This window comes from Melitaea cinxia, chromosome 29 (assembly GCF_905220565.1).
Source record: "Melitaea cinxia chromosome 29, ilMelCinx1.1, whole genome shotgun sequence".
Taxonomy (NCBI): domain Eukaryota; kingdom Metazoa; phylum Arthropoda; class Insecta; order Lepidoptera; family Nymphalidae; genus Melitaea; species Melitaea cinxia.
In genome coordinates, this window is record NC_059422.1 from 6,385,229 (window position 1) to 6,411,179 (window position 25,951).

Here is a 25,951-nt window from a genome sequence, read left to right on the forward strand (position 1 = left end):
CAGCAAAATCCCTATTTCCTCCAAGCCTGCATGGAAGCTTGTAAAGAACTTTGTTTCAAAAACAATTCTTTATTCTAAAACCGAATCGGAGCACCCCACTATCCACGTGGTCTTAGTCTGTCTTACCCCTAGAATGTTCTTTAAAAGCCGGAGCCAAGCGTTATTCTAACCACAAAGGTGGTAGGTTAATTTTTTCTGTAACGAAATTATGTCGATAAATGGTGTAATTTTGAAGTTAGATAGGTTAGGGTTATTTTTTTTTTGTAACAAGACTGTCGATAAATGGTGTAATTTTTAAATTAGATGGGTTAGGGTCATTTTTTTTTTGTAACAAAACTATGTCTATAAACGGTGTAATTTTTAAATTAGATAGGTTAGGGTAATTTTTTTTTTTTTTTTAGTAACAAAAGTATGTCGATAAACGGTGTAATTTTTAAAATTAGATAGGTTAGGGTTATTTTTTTTTTTTTTTGTAACAAAACTATTTCGATAAACGGTGTAATTTTTAAATTAGATAGGTTAGGGTTTTTTTGTAACGGAATTATGCCTATAAACGGCCCCTTTCTGAAGTCAGATAGATTAGGGTATTTTTTTTTATTCATGTCATGTTTTTCACTTCACTATTTTTTTTATTTATTTATTGTCATATAAAATGAATTATTAAGAGCCATTTCACAAAAATCGGTAACAATCCGCGAAATTGTAATATTTTGACGTCGTTAATCTCAGTGTTGGATGCAATAATGTAATTTATATTCTTGAAATATAATAGAGCAACCTTTGTTGTAGTCGATAGTCCGATCAGAATTTTGATTTATAATATGTGTATAAAATTATTAACCTTTTCATCAGCCTCCTCCCGTAAACGGTCGCAATGTATACTTTGAAGTCCTACTTTTCAATAACCTCTACGTTAAAACCATTTTTAAAAAATATCATAATATGTGGAATATAATTTCGTTGCGGACTATCACAGATTTTTATTCTATTTGTATCTCTTTTATACGATAAAAAAAAATTAAAGTTACGAATATTTTCCAAATAAGTACAATTTTAAAAGCGATATTTTTCTTAGAAAACTAAGAAATTTTAACGAACTGTCTTCATCAAAGTAAACTTACATCGTTAAGGAATACAAAAAATAATAATTAAAAGATGTAATCATTTTTAATACATTTTATATTAAATAATAAAAATATAGTATATATTGCCACGCATCAAGCCCGGTAAATCAGTCGAGCGCTAGCGCTCTTAGAGGTAAGGTCCACGCCAAATTCTGCGCAGCCGTCTCTTTCGCTCACACGCGCCAAGCGCCTGTTGTTATAGCGGATAAAACGCATTTGATACTTTCATAATAAAATATAAATAAAATAAACATATTACGAAAATGACTGTAAAATAATATAATGATAATTTCTGTAAACAAATGTATAATTTAATTTTCTTTTCTCACACTATCAATACAAATAGGCATTTCAATCTGTTGGTCTTGTTATTTGTTAATTAATATGTTTGTCGGTGTCATTGAGTTAAATAATTGTATTTGCTCGCAAATGAAAAAAGCCGACTTCAATTACATCGACAAGTAATCCAACGTAGGTAGACGAAAAAATAGTCAAGTAAATACGCGTTATCAAAAAAAAAAAAAAATTTATGTGGTGTCATGGGACACCAGGAGGGACGAAGTTTCTTCAGATAGTATAGAAGCAACACATATTGAAAAAAAAAATGTTGAATTTTATATATATTTTCTAGTTCATGTTTTTAACCGACTTAAAAGGCGGAGGTTCTCAATTCGACTGTATTTTTGTTTTTTTTTTTTGTTTTTTTTTTTATGTATGTTACCTCAGAACTTTTGACTAGGTGGAGCGATTTCGACAAATTTTCTTTTGATCGAAAGTTGGTGTGTGTCATTTGGTCCCATTTAAATTTATTTGAGATATAACAACTACTTTTCGAGTTATGTCTAATAATGCGTTTTTACTTGACGCTTTTTTCGTCGACCTACGTTGTATTATACCGCATAACTTTCTACTGGATATACCGATTTGGATAATTCTTTTTTTGTTAGAAAGGAGATATCCCTTGTTTGGTACCATGATAAGGAAACCAGGATCTGATGATGGAATCCCAGAGAAATCGAGGGAAACTCGAAAATCCGCAATAACTTTTTACTGGTTGTACCGATTTTGATAATTTTTAATTTAATCAAAAGCTGATTGTGTTTGCATGCAAACGAAAAAAAAACCGACTTCAATTACATCGCAGAGTAATACAACGTAGATCTACGAAAAAATAATCAAGTAACTACGCGTTATCAAAGATTACTCAAAAAGTAGTTATCATATCTCGATAAAATTTAAATGTGACCTCATGATAAACATCAGCTTTCGATTAAAATAAAAATCGTCAAAATCGGTACACCCAGTAAAAAGTTATGGGCTATAATACAACGTAGGTCGACGAAAAAATAGTCAAGTAAAAACGCATTATTAGATATAACTCGAAAAGTAGTTGTTAGATCTGAAATAAATTCAAGTGGGACCAAATGACCTTTCGATTAAAATTTTTTTGTCGAAATCGGTCCACCCAGTCAAAAGTTCTGAAGTAACATACATAAAAAAAAAAATACAGTCGAATTAAGAACCTCCTCCTTTTTTGGAAGTCGGTTAAAAAAATTAAAACGGCCAAAATTTGTTGGCCTACTTTCATCCAAAACCATGCAACTCACATTCACACACATATTTTCTGGGGCATAATAAAATGCTATTTTATTCATATCGTAAATATTAGATTCATTCGTAAACTGAAAAAAACTAAATTAATTTTAAAAAAAAATGTTTCATAAAATTGATTTTTTATTTTTATTTTAAATTTATTGACTGTTGTTGTTAACATACTTGAAATTTTTAACAAATTAATTACGTAAAAAACATTTTGTACCATAGTTATTAATTTTTATTATAAGTACATTAGAAAATAATCAAGATGGTCTTTTGGTTGTCACACTATACTTACTAGCACAAAGATCGCGCGGCTCGTACGACTCGCGCGATGCGACCAAATTTACCTAAACTTGCAGAGCGTAAAATTGTGAAATGGCTCTTAAGTATTTTTCGTATATAACAGTAAATAAATAAAAATAAAATATATTTAAGTAAAAAATATAACATGAAACAAGGCTGTGTAGTCTTAGACCTTTGCCTTTACAGTTATTTAAACAAAAACAATGAATTTATGCTTACATTGCTTTGGAGCGAAACGATAAGTGGCTTTTCATTTTTTAGTAAAACACCTATCTCTCAGTTGTTAAACATCAGTTGCATCGTTTATTAAAAAACCGTGTGAAAACGTTAAAATCATGTGTGAAATGTGAAAATAACATATGAAAACTACGGAACGAAGCATGAGTAACGTAAGCAGAGCTAACAGATGTACGATTTTAATCGTACTTATACGATTTTTTTGCATTTTTACTCATGTACGATCGCTAGATCAAGATCGTACACAAAATGTACGATTTTTATATTCCTATTACCTAGAAACATTTCATAATTAAAAAAAACGTCATCCACCGGCAAGCATGAATTTGGGAGAACTACCCCAACTACCTAGCGCGTGCCTAGATCTTTTACTTGAATGGAGTCTCTTGGAATAAACATATATGAGCTGTATTTGTTTGCTTTTTAACAAAACTAATATATATAATATAGATATTTTCTCTTTCGGTAATAATTGCGACTTGAAAAAAAACATTTTGAAATAAAAAACGATTTGAAAATTATAAAACACTGGCTCAATTTGCTTTAAATTTGTTATGTTTTCCCCATTACAGTGCAGATTGTGAACGAGCATTCAGCGAAGTTTATTTAATCAAAACAAAACTTAGAAACAGTTTATCCAATGATACTCGTAAGGGCAAATTATTAGTTAAGCAATTAATTAAGAAGAAACGAAAATTTTACGAAGTTTAACCCAACAGATTCTCTTATTAAAAAATATGACCACAGAAAATTTTGTATGAGTGTAACAAATAGTTTTATTACATTTATTTTCTAAAACTAAACGAATTTTGATAATTTATAATAAAAAATTAGTACTTAGTCTTAAAGGGCTGTACGATCTTTTTATTTTAAAATTTCGTTGGAATACGATTTTTTTCTAGTTGGCGTACGATCACTCTTTTTGTGCACCTGGCAGCCTTGAACGTAAGTTATATCGTTTGAGTCGAGATCGTTTTTACGTACTCCTGTTTGAAAATAACTTATGAAACGTGAAAATAACGTATGAAATGTGAAAATAGCCTGTGAAATGTGAAAAAAACACTTGTGAAATGTGAAAATAACGTGTGATAGCTGCGAAATTCTTCTTCTAACCTCAAAACTTTAACCATGGATATCTCCATAACCATGGGGTTTTGAAGTGTGACAGTAGTACCGGGGGTAGCGTTCTCCCCCCCCCTTCCCCCCACGATCCCGAAATTCGGTTTTTCCTAATCTAAACCCTAACCTTGTGTGGTCCAAAGCACAATTTTTCTTTCAAAGTAGTGTGTACTCTATGTTGAAAGGCAAAAGAAAACAACACGATATCAAATGCTAAAAATAAATTAAGTAAAATAAGTTTGAAACTCACCATGTAAAACCCTATCCAAATGCCCCGTCTCCATCTGCCAGACGTAAACAGTGCCATCGCTGCAACCGACCACCATGAAGTCGTCCGCGGGACGCCACTTGATGGTCACCACGGGAAAAAGATGGCGGGAGGCCAAAGTCACGCACTTGCGTTCCGACAGGCCTACGTCATGAAAGGAGATAATTAGTGTGCAGAAGATCATAGCCAAAAATAGTACTCTTAAGAATTTTTGTTTCTGTGGTGGGTAAAGAAGCTAGAGCTTCTGGAGGGAATTGGAGATAGGGTCATCAACGCGCTTGCGATGCTCTTGTTATTGCGAGATGATTATTTATTTATTTATTTAAATTCTTTATTGTACAATAATTACACTAATAAAAGTGTGTACAAAAGGCGGGCTTAACGCTGATGCATTTTCTACCAACCAACCTTGGTATGTGCAAGAAAGCATTGTGAGTAGGTGTACAACAAAAAAGTAAAGTAAGTAAAACAAATAATATAATAATATACGATAATACAATATAGCGTAACATAATACATATAATGCATGATTAATATAAAAGACAATACTATTTGTATATGAACGCAAAGGTTGGGAATAAGTATAAATTATATACTTACTTAGCAATGTCACGCTGTGATCGGACGCTACGGAGCAGATGCATTTTTGGATTCTGGGCTGAAATTAAGAGAAAAATTAATTTTGAGTTTTCTAACAGTAACAACTATATTATATTCTTATTTTTATATAACTAGGTCGGCAAACAAGCGTCCGGTTAATCTGATGGTAAGCGATTAGCATAGCTTGTATACGCCTGCAACACCAGAAGCATCGCAAGCGCGTTGCCAACCCTACTCTCGACCCTTCCAGGAGCTCTCAACACAGGAACACACCACTGCTTGAAAGCAGTATTATTTAGCTGTGATCTTCTGTAAGGTTGGGGTACTTCCCCACTTAGGCTGCTTCAGATTTTGAGCAACAGGATATTTCTTGCTGTGCCCTACCACAGTTGTATCTATACTTGTGCTAACAAAAGGAAAATGATTATTCCTTCCATCCCCATTTTCGCAAATTTTCTGGTGATACTCCAACAGAACCTTAATAATGTTCAAACTTGTAATTGAAATTAATTATGGTCGAGTTTCGACCACTGGGCGACCATCAAGTACACTTAAATATACTCACACTACAGTTCTGCGGAGGAACAATCAACTGGGTGATTTCTCCCGCGTGGACACAGAACCGATGCAGGAGGGCGCCACTGAACAAATCCCACAGACACACTGCGAAATCTATACCCCCGGATACTAAATGTGATCTGTCGTATCTAAGAACAAAATATATAAATTCTAATTACAATGTATATATAAACGTAAAGGTAACTAAGTACGGACTGGTCTGTTGTCTGGTGAGTTGTCTCCTCCACTTTTCAAATGAAATAAGGTTTGGTATTTTTTTATTGTTTGTTTTAAATATCAACATATATATATATATATATATATATATATATATATGTCCTTTATAGAATCGTAAACTATGAATTGGATTATGTCATTATCTGAAGATAAGTCTGAATAAAAGTGTTGTGCATGAGATTTTAATTTGTATAATGACGATTCGAAAGTGCTTTCGAAGCTTATTTGAATAAAGTTATTGATAATATTGATATTTGGAAAAAAGAACGTACAACATATTTAATAACGTACAACTTATTTTACACTTATTTAGCATCTTCCAACAAGTGGTAGTACTGTATTTTTTTTAATAAAAATAACTTATTTAGAAAAACGTTTACATAATATGAAACTGTTCGTTATTGGTAATGAAATGGTACCATTACTCAACATTTTTTTTTATATTTTTTCATAGATTTCTAGTAATTTCTAGAACCCTCCATGGTTCTTACTAAATGAAACAATAAGAAAATTGGACATAAAATTGAAATCTTTGAGAAAACTTAACGATTATATCCACATGGCACAAGACAGAAAAAAATCTGTCGGATCAGCTAATTGTCAATATAGTTTAAAAGAACTTACCGTGGATGTACATGATGCGGGTACAAGAGGCAGTTGACCCTTCCGTTATGACCAAGGAGTAGCTGATGTGGGGGCCAATCTAGAAATAATATCATCATTGAAACTAATTATATGGGGCAGGAGTGATAAACAATAAATTGGTATCATAAAATCATAATAATATAAGCAACTCGGTTTCACACTTGATATAATTATCGTCAGACATCATTTTGGGCGAATACTGGTGCGAGCATAGAAACTAAGTCGTAACTACTGAAAATGATTTCACTAGATTCCATCACACACATTTCCATCGTGTTGGAAGGAGGCTCTGGTGAGACCAATACCTAAGAAGAACAGTATTACTGAACTAAAAGATCTTCGTCCTATATCAATATTACCGGTGTTATCTAAAGTCTTGGAAAAAGTTGTCCTAAACCAAGTACTGCAATTTGTAGAAAATAAAAAAATAATTCCCAGACTCCAATCTGGCTTTCGGAGAGGCTATGGCACAGAAACTGCCCTTCTACACGTGACAGATGACCTTAGTGAAGCATCGGACATGGGACTGAGCAGCATTATGGTTCTTTTAGACTACTCCCGAGCATTTGACTGTTTACAACCGGAACTTCTTCTAGCCAAATTAAAATATTACGGTTTTTCAAAAGATACATGCGAATGGTTTGAGTCATTTCTTACACACAGGCAACAGAGAGTAGTTACAGAAAACGGAAATGGTGAACTAAAGTTCTCAACCCTTAGAACACTGGAAAAGGGCGTACCACAGGGCTCTTTGCTAAGTCCATTGTTGTTTACAATATTTACTGCAGATTTACATAAACACATTAAACACTGTAAATACCACCTATACGCAGATGATACACAGCTATACTACTCATTTGATAGTAAAGATACACAAGAAGCAACGAACAAAATTAACGAAGATCTTGATAATATCTATAACTGGTCGCGAAATAACTCGCTTTTTCTTAACCCACGCAAATCACAAATGTTAGTCTTGGGTACAAAATCACAAATTAAAAATGTGTTGGATAGCAAATTAGAAATTAAAATTGATAATGTTGTGCTCGAACAGGTAACTTCGGCTCGTAATCTTGGTTTAATTCTCGATGGCGAACAAAGGTACATAGAACACATTAATAATAAAATACGAGCTGCTTTTTTTAAACTAAAGACACTATATAATGTTAGGGGTTATTTAAGCGAAAAATTACGTGTACTTCTTTGTGAGTTGTTAGTACTCTCCCAGTTTAATTACTGTAGCTCTGTCTATGGGCCAAGATTGATGGCGACCACAGAGAGGGCAATACAGAGGGTACAAAACGCCTGCATACGGTTCTGTTATGATACTGGCAGGAGAGAACATATTACCCCGTATCTAAATAGCAAAAGCATGTTAAATATGAGCGGCAGAAGAGAACTTAATCTTGCTTGTGTTATTCATAAGGTGATATGGAATAAAAAACCTGAATATCTGTTCGAAAAGCTGATGTGGGTTAAGGATTTTGCACTGCATAGCTTACGCAGAGGCGCGCAACTTTGTTTAAAAATACCAAAACACAAGACATCAAGGTATAGGGGATGCTTCAGATTCTCTGCAGCAAAAATTTGGAATGACTTACCACCCCCATTGAGATGTCGAATGAGTACTGAAACGTTTAAGACAAAGTATCGAAAAGCTTTACTCAATCGACAAATTGCTGCGGAGAATCTGAGTCATGCCCATTGGAAACTGCTTGATCTGAGAAATTTTTTTTTCCAAAAATGATTTTTTCATATACAAGCACACATACACAAACATACACATACACAAACATACACATACACACGCACACACAAATGCATGCTCACGCAAGGGTAACTTTTACATGTTATCATATTATTGTTTATACTACAATCGTTTTTTGGTCAATGTCCTGCTTTGGATACATTTACAAAGTCGTACGGAAACCGGGGAGCACACTGCTTACTCCCACCCAGTATCACAGGGAGAAGGGAGTGGCTGAAAAACAGCGCTGCATGGGACTTTAGTCCTGTGTCAGCTGAAGCTGAGCCACTTCCTATTGCCTATTCATATTTTATTTTTTGTCAAATTTTAATACGTTTTAATATATGTTATGTTTTCATGTTTTTTTTTTTGTGTATGTTTACTTAACGTGTTATTTTAACTTGTATATATGTGGCAATAAATCATTTTATTATTATTATTATTATTATTATTATTAGATCCCACTGCTGGGCATTGGACTCTTTCTCCGTGTAGAAGAAGGACCGTAGCTTAATCCACCACGCTGCTCCACTACGGGTTAGCGGATATGAGTACTAAGAGTAACGATCGCTATCAGGTATTTATGATTACAACTAGGACCGACAGCTTAACGTGCTCTCCGAGGCACGGTGAGAGACCGACAAGGTCAGACATTCAACTTGGAATTTTTTTTGTGCATCGTTATACTCGTAAATGCCGGCGTATAAGCGCCAAAACAACACTTTTGAATACAAACCAGAGCGATCATTAAGGCAATATTCAAAAAATTCATTCTTCCTTCAAACGAAGAAAAACCGACCTCAATTATATCGACAAGTATTACAAAGTAGGTAGACGAAAAAATAGTCAAGTAAATACGCATTATCAAAGATTACTCCAAAAGTTGTAATCAGATCTCGATGAAATTTAAATGTAACTACATGATAAACTTCGGCTCTCGAATAAACTAAAAATCATCAAAATCGGTACACCCAGTAAAAAGTTATGCGGATTTTTTAGAGTTTCCCTCGATTTCTCTGGGATCCCATCATCAGATCCTGGTTTCCTTATCATGGTACCAAACAAGGGATATCTCCTTTCCAACAAAAAAAGAATTATCAAAATCGGTTCATAAACGACGGAGTTATCCCCGAACATACATTAAAAAAAACATATACAGTCGAATTGAGTAACCTCCTCCTTTTTTTGAAGTCGGTTAAAAAAGTGTCAGTGGCGGACCATTCTAGCAATTCTAGACAGTTTTAGAACTGGTGGTCTGAAGTCAAAGTATTGTAAAAAAAGCACGCTGTATAGTAGCAAATATTTTATGTAGTAAGAATGGCATGGGCAAGTAAGAGACCGTGGATGCGGTTACGCTTCAGCTTGTAATATCCCACTACTGGGCATAGGCCTCTTTCCCCATAGGAGAAGGATCAGATCTTAATCCACCACGCTGCTCTAATGCGGTGGGGAAACCCACTAGGACTGCACAAACATTCAGACCACGGCAAACACCTGTATGGCCAATACAAATGTTTGTCACGTGCGGGGATCGAACCCGCAACCGCCAGCGCAACAGGTACAATCCATGGCTGTAACCGTTGCGCCAACGCGGCGTCGGATGTGGTTAATATAACAATAATAAAGCGCTCGGTGTGCGCCGGCGCCGCACCGTCCAGCTGCTGGTGCGCGCCGTGCAGCAGCTGCAGGCGCACGGCGCCGGTGGCCGCCACCACCACCAGCGAGCCGTCCGCGCGCCCCACCACCAGCCGGTTGGCGGCCAGCAGGTAGATGGACGCCGTCAGCTTGATCTCTGTGGACGTTCCGTGCGCACCGTTACTCTGTGGCGCATTGTGTACGCTTACTTTATTCTTATTTTATTTTTTTATTTATTCAAGTAAACTACATTTGCATAGAATGTACAGTATTTACTAGTGGAAACCAATCTAAGCTACGCTTGCATCTTGGACCGCCAAGCTCGGAAGTATACATGCATTCACTACCTCTTTCTCCAAGTAGCGTCACGTATTTATGATACCAATTAGGACCGACGGCTTAACGTGCTCTCCGAGGCACGGTGGGGAGACCCACAAGAACAGACACCAAAACTGAGAAGAAATATTTGTACAAATATCCATCCCGAGTGGGATTCGAACCCACAAACCATCTGTGTTTTAGTCGACTACTTGTACCACTGCACCAGAGCGATTGTTATTGGAAGTATATTAATCATTATAATTGAATTATTTAACATTATTAATAAATAAAAAATCACTTTTATTTACTCTGTAACGTAGCCTCATATCGGAAGTTTTCATTGCAATGAATAATATAATTTACGACACAAATAATCCTTCTATAATTTTATTCCTAAAGCAATATCCATGTACAAATCTGATCATTTCGAAACCAAAAGACGGTTTCATGCAGTAGACGCAAGTAAATATGTCATGTACAAGGTAAAACTTAAGACATTATCAGATCGATGCGGAACTTCAACTATAACACTTATGGAACCCCCAACCCCCCCTCCTTAAGAAGAATAAAAGCCGAAAATTTAATTACTAATAGAAGTCGAATACCATATAGAAAATTACCTGGTTCATCGGGATGACTAAACTGATCCAGTATTCCAACTGGACTGGGATTCATTTCCGCCCAAGCCATTTCCAAACTGGTCAGCACTATAGGAGCGTGAGCTGGATATAAAATAAGTTAAGTAATTTAACTATTTTTCTTCTAAGATATAACTTACATATATATATATGTATATACACGTACGCTTCAGCCTGTAATATCCCACCACTGGGCATGGGACTCATTCCCCGTGTAGGAGAAGGATAATCCACCGCGCTGCTCCAACGCGGATGGCGGATATATACCCTACTATGAGTAACTATCGCTATCAGGTGTACATGATAACAACCGGGACCGACGGCTTAACGTGCTCTCCGAGGCACGGTGTGGCTCCACAAGGACTGCACAAACACCCAGACTAAGGCAAACACCTGTATGGCTCTTTCTCTCTCTTTCTCTCATAGTCAGTTACGTTTCGTATGTCTAAGACACAGTGCAGGCCTGTTGTGCAGAAGTTTTACTTCAGTTATGCGGTCTAAAGTACAAATATTGAAATAATAGTAGTGTGACAAACTTTACTGAGCGCACTAACATAACGTGATCCAATGGCCTCTAAAATCCTATTGTAATTTGATCATAAGCTTACATTAATTTTCACGAGTAGAAAGAGATCGAAAATATGCAAAAACACAAAGTATATATAATAAAACTACCCCCGATCAAATTTGCAACATACAGATAAACATTTCTAAACAGTAAAATGCTGAACTCTTTCCAACAAAACTGGTAATAATAATAATAATAATATTGAATGCCATACTAACAAGAGACGTTTCCAGGCTGAGGCTGAGCGGCGTCATCCACGTTCCATAGTGACACAACTCCAGCAGAGTCTCCACGGAGTAGCAACCGCCTCTGCTTCCCACCCACTGACGTCAACACGAACCGCATAGCGGGAGGACAGGATAATAGCTGGAAGAGATGTAAATATGCTAGCTGTGTCACGCGATTTCACTCGTTAATTCGAGGAAAAAATATTACGTAGCCTGCAGCCTTCTTCGGTAAATACACATTCCAACATAAAACTAATTTTCCAGTAATTTGAATTATCCAGCTTCCATGACCAATATTGGATGTCCACGTTTAAGTAAAATATGTTTTAATAATAATCCTTAATTACAAAGCAATAAAGTTTCAAAATATTTATTAAAATTCTTAAGTGTTACGATAATGTTATGTTGATGCGCATCCGATTGTAAGAACGGTAAATATGCCCTTAGGCAAAAGTTAGCGAATAAAAAATAAATAAATAAAAAACTTCGGAGAGTCTGCGCAGGAACTTAATGACCTGATTCCCCCCCTCCCCCTTGATTCTTCGTACAACCAGACGCACTGCGTTACGCCACCCTTATATGGTTGACATTTCCACTATACGCACTGAGCGATTCGCTAGTACATTCTTAATGCGTACGGCCAAAGAATGGAACTCTCTACCAGCGTCTGTGTTTCCCGAAAGCTATGACCTGGGGATCTTTAAGTCGCGAGTGAATAGCTTACTTCTAGGTAAGCGTGCTCCATCCTAGACCGCATTTTCACTTATCACCAGGTGAAATAGTGGTCAAACGCAAGCCTATCATTGTATTTAAAAAAATTAAGTTCAACATCTTCACGTGCTTTGATTTTTAAGTGTGTCGAAACATAGGTTAGGTAACAGACCGAACAAAAAAGGAGTATTTGACTTTCATTTATTTCTTTCCTTACCTTATTATCTGGATGGGCCAAAATGCTGAACAGAACTGGACTATCATGGTCCACGGTCGGTCCATGAAAACCTTTGTGATCAGGCACCGAACTGTAATTATATAGTGGCTTATTATTTGCACAACTTATCCCAAAAACTATCCCACAAATCATTTAAATTATATATAGGATGTTTAGAAAATGATATCTTTGACATTAAAATAACAAAGTTGTTTAAATGGTTAAAGCAAAAACGTTTTACAAAAAAAGGGTGATTTTATACAGGGTGTTTAGCTTTTCTGAAGTATATTTATTATACCGTTTAGTGTAAATGTGTAGCTGTTAATCAAAAACAAAATATAAAATAATGGATATCATGATGTGCTATATGCAACAAAATACGTATACTATCTAGAAACTAAAAAACTAACACATTTGTGTTATAAAATAAGCTAAGCATTATAATAATAAAGTTTAATTCAATTTGCATATGCTATTATAATATTATCGTTTTAAATTTTTTGCTATTTTACTTAATTACATTGAAATACTTTTCTGGTATTACAATTTGTATAGCCGCTGCTTTAATAAGGCTTTATGTGATATTGTTATAGCGTTTATTCTTAATGACCTATCTATCACAAGCAGATTTTTTTAAACGGCCTAGTAGATAAATTCTCTAACTTCAAAATGTTACAATTTCATTACAAAACTTAGCTCATTCTATACACAGGAACAATAAAACAATTTATAACAATTTAGCTCACTATCCGTTTAAATCCCAATTCTTTACAATATTACATCTAAAAATTAAAAAAACAGATACAATTTACGAATCAAATCCACAAAAAACAAAATGGCCAAAATCAAACGGTAGCTACCAATATACATACAAAAAACAAATGGTGCTGACCTACTGATAGCTTTTCCGCGCAGTTTGCTATAAAAGAAATAACAATTTTAGCAAGCTTACCTACTTAGCTTAAATGCAAGTAGGATGACATAGTATTGATTTCCAAAAGAAATATTTTCTTTAAATAACAATTCCAATTATTAATATTGTAAAATAGTTGATTTTAATACCAATATCTATCATAAACAACTCTGATCAGGTCCGAGTTAATGAATTTGAAATATCACACAAAGTAGTTAAAAAAAATTAATAGTTAATAATGCTATCAATATTAAAATTAAGTTAATTCCAAAATCAAGTTAATTCCATATAAAAACAGTGATACAACGAGACTTAGGCGTGCTCTGATGACAATCTAATGCTTCAACAAAATATTTGATAAAATTGTGTTCGATCTGTTTTAAAATTTAGATTTTTGAAAGGCTTACGACCGTGTCGATCGTATGAAATGATATTTAAATTTCATTATTTATTGTAATTTTAGTTCTTTAATTTAATGATATTTTAATGGTGTATGTAATGTTTGTCACTTACTTGGCTGGTAGTTTATAAAGGTACCCCTTTCCTTCAGTGGACCATACTAGGACTCTATCTGGGGCCAGAAAGTCTCCTGACATCCAACGTTCACCATATGGTGCTTGGATTGAGCAGAGGACTGAGAAATCACCTGAAATACACACACATACGTTTACATTACGTTTTTGGCTCCTGTTGAGCGTAGTGTGATGTTATATAGCCTATAGCATTCTTCGGTAAATGGATTATTCAACACAAAAATAATTTTTCAATTCAAACCAGCAGTTCCTGAGCTTAGCACGCTTAAACAAACAAACAAACAAACTCTTCAGTTTTCGTCACAAGTCAACGTCAGTATAGATCTACATATTATTTTCTTGTAAATTGTGATTTTGAAAGTTGTCCGACTTTTAAAATCAAAATTTTAAGATACCGTTTTTTTAGATGATTTACAGTTATTATTAAATACGGTTAAAATAAATAAGTAAATGAGTCAAAACTCACCCGCGTCATATATCTGACAATACTTCGCACACACGATCAACACGGTCCGTTGATTGTACGCGCAACAGTTGAGCGAGAGCGCATTTAAACAGCGTATCTGTTTGGATTCGTTTTCGTATATCGGTTCCGATTGCTTGTTCTCGTGACCGAGTAACGACCAAACCTAGAAACAATTTAATTTACGCATCGCTTCAGCCTGTAACATCCCACTGCTGGGCTGGGACTTCTTTCTCCATGTAGGCGAAGGTTCAGAGCTTAATCCACCACGCTGCTCCAATGTGGGTTGGCGGATATAATCCCTACGATCGCTATCGTGTATTTATGATAACAACCGGGACCGTCAGCTTAACGAGCTCTCGGAGGCGCGGTGGAAAGACCCACAGGCACAAACATCCAAACCGGAAATAAGTATTTGTCTAAACGCAAATATCCACTCCGAGCGGGAATCGAACCCGCGACCGTCGGTGTCGGTCGGTGTGCCGACACGGCATACGAACCATTACACCAGAGCGGTCGTCGAAACAGTTGATTTACAATCCATTTTATTATACCAGTATGGTGACATACGAGGGTATTTGCCCAACTAATGGTTTCTGTAGCCATAGTTCGTGTCTATAACGCGACCCTATATCTATTAAGAGTGTATGCTACCTCAAATTGCTTATTTTCCACTCGGCAGGATGTCGATATCTTCTAAACTACTGAATATTTAAGTTTGAAATTTATGTATGGTAAAGTTCAGGACATAAACTATCTTTCATATGTTTCGAAAACACGATTCCATAAAATTTAATCGATACAAAAAAATCGCAAAATTACCTCTATTTTGTATTAAAACCTTAATATCTCAGTAAATATAGAAGTTATGGACTTGAGATTAAGCATGGTAATTAAAATAAGTATGAAGAACATTTTATATCATGCGTTTTTTAAAAAATAACTATTGGTAATGTTTGTGGGGAGAAAATACATATAATTCGCGCGATGAACAACCAAGCGCTCTCAATTCTCATGTGTTTTTAGTACGGGTGAAATCTGAATTCGAGCTGAGGTAGTGTAGCGCCTTAACAATTCTTAAAAAACACATTACACACATGCGTATATACTGTTTTGTTTATTATTATAGAAGTATAGTCTTTGACAGCAGAGCTTTAAAATGTTCAGACTTATAATTTAAATTAATTCTCAGTCTATTTGCTTACCTTGACAGTTCCGGTGATAGAAATAGCAAGAACGACATCATCTTTCCTCGAAGATGGACGGAGTACCTGAAATTATAATTATATATTTTTATTAATAATTTATAATGACTATTATATGTAGTTGGTTTTAGTGTTACTACTTATTGTGTACTAGCGACCCGCCCCGGCTTCGCACGGTTGCTATGCTGATACTAAATATACTACAGAATGTCTTTATTTATAGTGTGAAGCTGGCTTATAGCATGGTTATTAACATAATAACAACAACATTCAAATATGCGTCGTTAGATTACACGTTGTTACAGAATGCGTTGAAGAAATAAAGGTTCACTGCTCGTTCCCCGTAGGTGATAGCGTGATAATTTGTAGCCTATATGTTTACCCGACTTCTTAATAATATTCGTGCCAAATTTGAAGTAAATCCATGCAGTACTTTTTGAGTTTATCCCGGACATACATACAGACAAACAGACAAAAATTCTAAAAACTATGTTTTTGGCTTCGGTATCGATTGTAGATCACACTCCAAGTATTCTTTAAAAAAATATTCAATGTACAGTTTTGACTTTCCTACCATTTTATTATATGTATAGATGTTGGATACAAGCAAGAGGCGTTATTTTTAATAACAGATAAAACATATTATTCATAAGATATATTTTGATTATTTCAGCCTGTAGCATGCCACCGCAGTAGACAGACACTGTCCTGCCTGGAATATAGCTACTACATTTGATTGCTCACGTACCGATAGCAGCGCCTCCTACCGAGTCCAAGACATAGAATACGTACAAAATTTTAACCAAATCAGTTCAGCCGTTTAGGAGGAGTTCATTGACGAACACACGTACAAAAGAAATAGTGAACAAGAAAGAATAAGAGAGTATCTTGTGGATTATTCCTAACGCATTTTAAATAAAAATAAAAATTAGTTGAAATTAAGTAAAATTAGGACTCGTTTATTGTTTTAGAGCCATCGATTAAAATATAAGATCAAAAATAATAAGTATAATAAACCCTTCGTAAATCATTCCATAACTGTAAAATCATTTAAAAAAACCTAACATTTATTTTTGTGTTACCCACACATTAGGGAATTCTAAACAATTTTTAATATCATATCAAAAATCGACCGTTCCAGCGGGGATAGAACCTACATCTCCGACTGACCGTGTCGGTGCTCTAGCCAATTAAGCTATGGAACGATGTACCCGTTAGATCGAAATTTTCGACATGATGATTTTATAGTCGGTTCTAAGCGACCGCGGCGCCGTCTATAGTGAGTTCTTTATAGAACCCGTAACTATTCAGTTTCATATTACAATGAAAATCTTTGATAGGAGGTGACATCGTGCTATTTTAACTATAGGTATATACATACATGCAAAGCTGATATCCAGTCGGGATTCATTTTAGAACTCAAACTGAATAAAATCTCGAGCGAGAATGGATCCATAATCAATATCTCTGCATAGTAACCATTGCAAAACAAACGCAGATCTTCACTGTTACACATGTGGTATGCCTGGAATAAATAATAATACTACTATTATTAACACGTTAAAAGCCACCTTAAATTTTTACTTTTTCACTTTTTCGGCCATGGGGGATACCATGTAGTTGACACAGGATTGTTCTTTTGGTGCCATGGGACACCACATGAACGCTAGCCAACTCAACTTGAAAATAAGACTTAGAAAAATATGTCATATAGAGTAATGAAAAATAAGTAAGCTGGCGGCTCCATCGACTAAATAAGTGAGGCCCAACTGGTGTCTCTCATGGCGTTCAACGTGTTAAAAACACACTTCATGGTTTTCACTACTGCCAAAGTAGCATATATGATTTCACTAATATCAAGATGTATGGAGAAGACACGAATTAGATTAACGAGTGTGGTCGAGATTATGCCCTTAATTGAATTTTGAAGAATGTAGAAACAGTAACTGTCTTTCAAATAAAATAAAAACGAGTGTGCTTTAGACCACACAATTGATACTTGAGCACACTAGGCCTGCACTGTCTTAGATATACGAAACGTAACTGGCTATGAGAGATAGAGAGAAAAAAGTGTGATCACACCTCTCTCTTGCTCCGTTCGCCTCGCCCGATCACACCTTTCGTAACGCTCTCGTCACGCATTCAGCAGTTTACTCCCCAAGGCAAACTTGCGTAAAGAAGTTTTAACTCAAAAAAAAATTACTGTAAGCAACTAAAGAAATTTTACGTCAGTCGTATGGTCTAAAGCACAAACGTTTTTTTAAATGTTTTTTTTTAAACAGCTAGCTTATAGACGCCTGCAACGTCAGAAGCATCGCAAGCGTGTTGCTGACCCTATACCCAATCCCCCAGGGGCTCTGGTCACCTTACTCACCAACAGGAACAGAAAACTGCTTGAAAACAGTATTATATTGCAGTATAATTATGGTTAATCAGTGAATTGTAACAAGCTCAAGGATGTCTGCAACGTTAGGGTACTTGCGAATTGTTGCCTGTCTTTAGGGAAAAAATGACAGTACACTCAATGCTTGAACTATAAATATTACCTGTATATTAGTGTGAACTTGAGACAACTTGACACTTTCTCTGCACTTGCCGTCCACCAAATCCCAAGTACACATCTCACCAGCTTCTGATGAACTCACTATGAAATTGTTATCCTGTAATGAGATAATTTAATGTAATAACTATATATTTTACACATAAAATAGTAGATATGTGTAAATTATGATGCCACGTCGTCGCAACGGTCTTAGCACTGGTTTGTGGCTATTGTGCTGGCGGGTGCGCGTTCTATCCCTGCACGTGACAAACATTTGTATTGGCAATACAGATGTTTGCCGTGGTCTGGGTGTTAGTGCAGTCTTTGTGGGTCTCCTCACCGTGCCGGTGCTCGGAGAGCACGTTAAACCGTCGGTCCCGGTTGTTATCATGTACACCTGATAGCGATCATTACTCATAGTAGGGAATATGGAATATGGCAAACCCGCATTGGGGCAGCGTGGTGGATTAAGCTCTGATCCTTCACCTACATGGAGAAAGAGGCCATTAGAGACTGAAGCGTAAATTATGACTAACAGTTTAATTGGAATCATGTACGCTTCAGCCTGTAATATCCCACTACTCAATCATGTATCTATACCTAATATGAATTTGATCAGCTATTTATATTTACTATGATATATATAAAATGTACACATTTATATACATTTTATAAAGCAGAAGAGTTTGCTTGATTTAAGGCGCTAATCTTTCAAGTTATTGATTCAAATAGGAAAATTCTCTTATTATTTGATACACTATTTATCAAGAATATAAGCCTTACAGGTTACATAACATTATGCTAAAACTAATAAATCTAAGAAGCTTATTGTTGGATAACATAGAGCAAAACATTTTTCTATCAAGTAATTGATTTTGGAACACTGCTATTTTTTAATGCCAAAAACATGTAAATTCAAATTAAATACTTGCAAAAATTAAATAATTATTAAATATTAACTTTTTTTATAAAAATGTACTGAAATATATAACTATAACCTACCTGTATAATTGAAGCTCTAGACAAGCAAGTAACAGGAGCAGTGTGCCCAACGAGAAGGCAACGGGGGGTCATCTTCAATGTTTCTGGATCTACTTGCCAAATACAAATCTGACCATCGTAACAACCTGTTACCAACGTTTTCTGGTCTCTAGATAAATAAACCGAGGATATACAGTGGGTAGGTGCATATTTTCCCCACAAAACTACTGGCACTATGAGATTTGTACCAGGCATTTTAGCTGCAAGACAACATATTTCAATTTAGATAAATCAAGTTAAATTCAATAATAAAGAACATAAAATAGGTAAGGTGTGAAGTAATGAATAATGTGTAGAATTAAGCGTGAAAATGTTTTGTTTGTATAGCAAAATGATAAGAAATAAGACATTATTAACAAGGACGAATCTACTCTATGCATACCTGATTTTTATTGGGTGGTACGAAATTAAACTAACACAATTTTATGGTCAAAAACTACCCATACGGTTAGCTATTCTTAACTGATGAGAAAAATGGATATTTAACAATATTTTTAACGCAATATGATAAAAATAATCAATGAATTTATGACAGGTGACTGTCATATGTCACTGTTACTTACCATGGAGCACTATGCTCCATGGTTACTTACTGTACCGTCAAATCGATTAATTGAATTGTTGTTGCTAAAAAAACATGAAAAATACTCATGTAGGTATCTTGTTGGAATTCTAATGATTATGAATTTTTGGTTTTTTATCGTGCTTATATTTTATATTAATTTTATTTTTCATGTAGAGATTGTATTAGTAAAAAATATCTATTAAAAAATAATCAGAAACAAGCAAATTTTTATCTTAATATTTCATAATTAAGATAGACATATAAAAGTATGTTTTTAAATTATACGTTTTAAAGGAGATTCTATTACTATGACATTATTTTTTATGACAACTTATAATCGATAAGACTCAATGGGAATTTTTAAAATGAATAAAAATAAAATGGCTTCCAATACAAAAATCAGATCTAAAATTAATTTGAAAGAGGAAAAATTAGCAGATATGGGAGCGCAAATCGACGAGACTGATGAAATGAAGCTTAAAATGCTAGCTGGGCTTGATAAACCTAATCCTGATGACGTTATTTACCCTGCAGAACTAAATGCACATCTGATTGAACAGCTTAAAGTAAGAAAAATAATACATAATTAGCATTCTTCGCTAATGACATTTAATGATATATAAATTTATTAAATTTAAATACATGACCCTTTTTGGCATAGTATAAAACATTGAAAGTAGAAAAGTAGTTAACACATATTTCTTTATCAGTCTAACAACTAATATCAATATCAGTCTGATTGTAAAAAATAAACTTTTTCTCTATTTTCAAAGATAATGACCGGTGAAAATAACGAGCTACGTAAAACAGTATACATGAAAAACGAAGAGATGAAAGAACTCAATAAAACAATCGCAGATCTCAAACAACGGATACGCGATATCATATCCGGCACGGGACCAGCCATTTCATCTAAATCAGCTGGTGTTATTAGCGCCAAAATAACCGATCTCTGCAAACAAAACCGACACTTAGTTTCCGAAGTCGAAAGTTATAAAACGAAAAATGCAGCTCTTGAACGTAAAATAATGCAACTCGATATTATAACTAAAGAAAACGAAAAATTAGAAGCTTGTCTGTGCAAAGAAGAGACAATCGATGTGAATTCAGATGAACTCAAAGAGCTAAACAATAAACTTTCTGTAGTAAATAAAAAACTTTATGAAAGTAAAAATAGAAATCTTGAATTAAAAAATGATATATTAATAGCAACAAAAATACTTCAGCAAGAGCTTGGTGATAAATTCACGAGTATAAAAGAATTGCAAAATGATTTAGCAGGTTGGAAAGGTAGAGCACAGCAGATTGTGTTATTACAAGCCAAGATTACGGAACTCGAAGAAAAACTAAATGGCAAAAATAAGGATATGATGGAATCAAAACGAAAGGATCAAGGCCAAGTTAGTTTTTTATAATGTTGAAGATTTCTTGTAGTTCCTTGCTATGCATAAATGTACGATAAAAAATAAAGTATGTTTTATGTTTTAGATTATTCGTGAATTAGAAATGAAAAGGAAAAAAGAAACGGATCAAGCATTGAAAGAACTCAATGCAATAAAAGAAGAAAATCAGGAATTGAAAAAGAAGTTAGATGGGGCAAGATGTCGAATAAGAAATTTGGAATGTGATTCCACTACTGTAAGACAAAAAATGCAAACTTTTGTCGAAAAAAGTAACCACGATGACCTTCTTATAGCAGAACAAAGGGTTAGCTTAACAAGCCACATATTTCTATTATTATTATCATATTCTATTCTGTACCTACTTTTTTTGAAAATTTTGTCAGTATCCCGCGTATTTCGATTTGTAAGAAACGAAGAGCAGAAATGCTCATTTTCGTATTTCATTTACCACAGGAGATTCTCTAACAAGACCTGATTTAAGTGTTTAGAAGAATATCCATTTCAAATTTAAGCTTGCAGCATCCAATAAAGTATAGCACTGTAATTGTATTTTCTTTACAGAATCAAATTAAGAATTTAGAAATTTACTATCAAGAAATTCTAAAAGAGAATACGTCGAAAATGACAAAAATGAACAACGAAATCGTAGAATATCAGAAACTGATTAAAAATACAGATGCGAAAATTGATGCTCTGAGGCAGCAAGCTTCTGAAAAAGCGACTAAAATCGAAGAACTAAGAGCACAGCTATTGAGATACGAAGAATGTTCGCTGCAGAGCGTCTTTTTCACACCAATGAAGACAGCCACTGACAACGAAATAAAAAAATTATCAGAATTAGTTGTTACACTTAACGAAAGATTAGATAATGAGCGTCACAAATGGGAAGAATTAGATTTAGCTCATAGGAAGCTAAAAGAAAAGAATAAAAGGTTAGAAAGAAGAGTGTTTTCTTTAGAAGATGAATTGAGAACTTTAAAAGAAGCATCGAGAAGAGGATCGAGAACTACTAAAACTTTATTAAATAAAGAACAACAGTACGATATTGTAGCATTTGGAACACCGTCAGTAATCAAGAAACAGTCATCCATAGAGGTTTTTGGTAAACCAAGTGAGACAGTTTCTTCAGAAACCCCACCAGGGTATGAAGCTCTAGATAAAGATGAGTTAAAATATAAGTTGGAGCTAGCAGAAGAAAAACTTAAAATAATGGAAGATAAATTGAAAATGATCGAAGAAGAGAAACAAGATGATTACAAAAATTTAACAGAAATGATACAAACTTCAAAACAACTTTTCAACGAAGCGTTGTCAGTTTTGAAACGTGAGAAGTGTCAGTGTTCGTAATTATTCATATAATTTATTTGATTATATTAAATGATTGTTTACAATACAAAGATTTTATTTTTGCGATACCATATATATATATATATATATATTTGTAGGAAGTAGGAGGTCAGACTAGTTCATTACAAGATAGTTATTAGTTAACGGGGGCGGCGAGTCTAACTTCTTAGAATTCGATGGATTCACTGTCGTAGAGCAGAAGGAAAAACTAAAAGCAGTTCCTAGGACTTACGACCCAGATGTAGGGTTAAGGAGGCCCCCTTTGTGATGCGTATCAACGCTCACCTTCACTGCTCGAGTTGTCTGCCCTGCCTAGCCAAATTATAGATCGTAATAAAATAAGTAACAATTAATTTGTTTGCACAAATTAATTATTGAAAGAGCCTAGGCTAAGCTACTAGCAGGATACAACAAGTGCACCGTGCCAAGCCAGAGCCAAGATTGCGTTTGCCACGGTTGCACCGATCGTTTTATACACATCAGAATGACTCGAGTAATAGAATGAGTGAGGGTAGGTGACTATCGAACGATGTGCTAGGTGCTAGGTGGATTGCTCGGTGCATCCATTCTTTATAAATCTTTTGCTAATTGCCTACGACAGCACAGGTACCGACACATATGTTTAATATTAGTATGCATTAACATCGCCCTTTTGTTTTTGTTTTTTTTTTTTTGGGATGAAAACTAGAAATGTAACTGAGAGAGAATAATAAGTTAGTATTTACGAAAAATAAATTTAATAATTTTATTGTTCCTAATTAACATGAGTCATTATAAGATGTTTATATATGCCTATAAGTATTTTCAATAGAGGTTATTCAAACAAAATCATTTTTAAAAATAATTGGTAGATATAAGTTTAGGTAGTATTTTTTAATCACATTATTATTTGTATACTTCTTTTAAAACTTTTTTTAAACTTAAAAATTACAAATATTATCGTTCGTGTTGACTCGATTTGTTTACCAACACAGGCCGCTCGCCCGCATACAATATGCGGATCAGTCGAGCGACTGATCGGAGTCTATTTCCGAGAAGTCACTGTCGCCGAGCGATAGTGTTGTTACCGGTTTGTCTGTAGATGGTTATCGATAAAAATGGCAAAGGCAAAAGAGGAGAGACATTTTTGAGATTTTGATTTAAAATATTATATTGCTAGCTTTTTTTAATAAACATAGTTATATAATAAAATTGCATTAAATTAAATATAATACACGTATTATGAGTATTAATACATTTTACTAGAATTACTTAATGTGAACTTCCACCATAATGTTTTATATAAAAATTTGGCAGGTTTTCTAAAAATCCAAATTTAAGGGATACATGGAAAAAAATGGTAATAACAGATTAACCTGGAAGCCCACAAAAAATAGTGTAATTTGTTCAGATCATATCAATACCGCTAACTTTTAAGTGTTGACGAACAATAGAAGGATTAGTCGAGGGCACCAAACCAACACTAACGCCACACTGTTTTTGTCCCGTAAGTTTTTTTTTGTCTCATGTACAAGGTAATCAAGATATGGTTCACCTTAGTCATAGTAGTGAAATGAAGCTTAGATTTATCAACTTTAAAAATTAACAATGTCCATCCTTTCAGAGTCATCAACAAATCATTCAATCTAGCAGATGACAAACTCTTCATCTTATGATGCCATTAGTGCTACGCTCCCTATTACCGATTCATTGACATTACCGTGTACATCATCAACTCCTCAAAATGTATGTTAGCTTTAAATCGTTTATTGTAGACTGGCATTGTTTGGCACAACAACGTTGCACCAAACGTATTGTGACATAATAGTTAGACATTTATGCTGTCGCGATACTTTTTAACTGACTTCCAAAAAGGGAGGAGGTTCTCAATTTGACTGTATTTTTTTATGTATGTTACTTCAGAACTTTTGACTGGGTGGACCGATTTTGATGATTTTTAATTTAATAGAAAGCTGATGTTTATCATGTAGTCGCGTTCAAATTTCATCGAGATCTGATAACAACTTTTTGAGTAACCTTTGATAACGCGTATATATTACGTATATTGTATTACTTGTCAATGTAATTGAAGTCAGTTTTTTTTTTTCGTTTGCGAGCAAATACAATTATAGTAGATAATGATGTATTCTACAAAGTCTTACTTCATTATATATTTCTATTATCATTAGTTTTTGCAGCGCACGCAATGTAAGGAATTTTTTAGGATATTTTTTATCCCCTGAGTTACAATATTGGAGTTTTAGTAAGGATCCCTAATATTTTTGAAAATATAGTATAACCTATGTCGCTCAGGGATAGTGTAGCTTCTCAACGGTGAAATAATTTTTTGAATCGGTCCAGTAGTTTTGAAGCCTATTCAATGCTAACAAACAAACAATCAAATCTTTACTCTTTATAATCGTTTATTTTACATGAAGATGTTTGATTTGTAGTATATAATAAATTAAGTCTATTTTTATAATAACATCTTACCTTTGTATCACTTTAAAAACCTTATTTCTCTAACCGAGTACTTGAATTTATCGATAATGCATATCGACAGTTGTTACAACCATGTCTGTAAGCAACTTGTCCGTGTAGTTGCGGCGTGTCATTATACTGTAATAACACAGAATGTATCTATGTTTGTGTGAAAAATGTAAGTGTGACTTTAATTTTGTATGTGTGAGTTTCGTAGTGACAGACGATTATTTTTGTGTGGGAATTAGATAAAGTGTGCATGTGTATAATTTCCCCCCGCAAAAAATGACAGAAAGTTTTGTATCGGTAACAAACGCAATGGCTACTCCCCTCCGTGTTGCTCTATGCCTTGGGGCGGCAATTTAATAACACATTGTATATGTATTTAAAGTTAATTAGTAGGTAGTTTACTTTTTGCAAAACTTAAGAGTTAAGATTACTTCTAGATTAATCTATCTTCTTCAGAACAATTAATCCCTTGTAACTAGTACCATTGCCTTAAAAATGGGCATGGACAATTCGCTACGGTAGCCGTGCAGATGATGCTTACTATTTAGTTCTTGAGCTATTTTTTATTACTAAACGCGAGAATGGAAAAATAAGAAAATCGTTAACAGAAGACTGATTGATTAAATTCGCTTTAGTTATGATATTATTATTTTTTCACTAAATTGCTTAAAATTCTGCGATGATTAATAATTTAATTATAATGTTAATAATTTTGA

General features: G+C 34.4%; 2 protein-coding genes and 1 long non-coding RNA gene across 3 annotated transcripts in view; 1 reads left to right on the top strand and 2 right to left on the bottom strand.

The window, feature by feature from the left end:
- The window catches only part of LOC123667979 (WD repeat-containing protein 7), a 38,979-nt gene extending 19,333 nt beyond the window's left edge, over window positions 1-19,646 (bottom strand). The window contains exons 1-15 of the mRNA XM_045601805.1: window positions 19,413-19,646; window positions 18,415-18,528; window positions 17,250-17,393; window positions 15,869-15,934; window positions 14,667-14,829; window positions 14,181-14,313; window positions 13,647-13,673; window positions 12,755-12,845; window positions 11,818-11,965; window positions 11,014-11,115; window positions 10,089-10,229; window positions 6,670-6,748; window positions 5,816-5,957; window positions 5,251-5,308; window positions 4,633-4,794 (exon numbers count right to left, since the gene is read on the bottom strand). Coding sequence (XP_045457761.1) covers window positions 4,633-4,794; window positions 5,251-5,308; window positions 5,816-5,957; window positions 6,670-6,748; window positions 10,089-10,229; window positions 11,014-11,115; window positions 11,818-11,965; window positions 12,755-12,845; window positions 13,647-13,673; window positions 14,181-14,313; window positions 14,667-14,829; window positions 15,869-15,934; window positions 17,250-17,393; window positions 18,415-18,528; window positions 19,413-19,646 — 1,804 coding nt within the window. The remainder of the gene's footprint in view (window positions 1-4,632; window positions 4,795-5,250; window positions 5,309-5,815; window positions 5,958-6,669; window positions 6,749-10,088; window positions 10,230-11,013; window positions 11,116-11,817; window positions 11,966-12,754; window positions 12,846-13,646; window positions 13,674-14,180; window positions 14,314-14,666; window positions 14,830-15,868; window positions 15,935-17,249; window positions 17,394-18,414; window positions 18,529-19,412) is intronic.
- LOC123667980 lies at window positions 62-3,414 on the bottom strand. Its single transcript, XR_006745499.1, has 3 exons — window positions 3,294-3,414; window positions 333-342; window positions 62-74 (listed from the first exon to the last, which is right to left on the bottom strand). It is a non-coding gene; the product is annotated as an uncharacterized LOC123667980 (long non-coding RNA).
- A 735-nt stretch (window positions 19,647-20,381) lies between the features above and the next one.
- Window positions 20,382-22,810, top strand: LOC123667839 (coiled-coil domain-containing protein 13). The gene is made up of 4 exons (XM_045601677.1): window positions 20,382-20,582; window positions 20,790-21,416; window positions 21,505-21,723; window positions 21,981-22,810. Exons 1-4 carry the CDS (start codon window positions 20,382-20,384, stop codon window positions 22,764-22,766), a joined length of 1,833 nt encoding a protein of 610 aa, XP_045457633.1. The 3' UTR covers window positions 22,767-22,810.
- Window positions 22,811-25,951: the final 3,141 nt, after the last annotated feature.

Bases quoted from the DNA above. Each gene is read 5' to 3' on its own strand.
- LOC123667839 (XM_045601677.1), top strand. From the start codon at position 20,382: ATGAATAAAAATAAAATGGCTTCCAATACAAAAATCAGATCTAAAATT. The intron at 21,417-21,504 runs GTTAGTTTTTTA...TTTATGTTTTAG, and splicing joins AACGAAAGGATCAAGGCCAA to ATTATTCGTGAATTAGAAAT. The intron at 21,724-21,980 runs GTTAGCTTAACA...TTTTCTTTACAG, and splicing joins TTCTTATAGCAGAACAAAGG to AATCAAATTAAGAATTTAGA.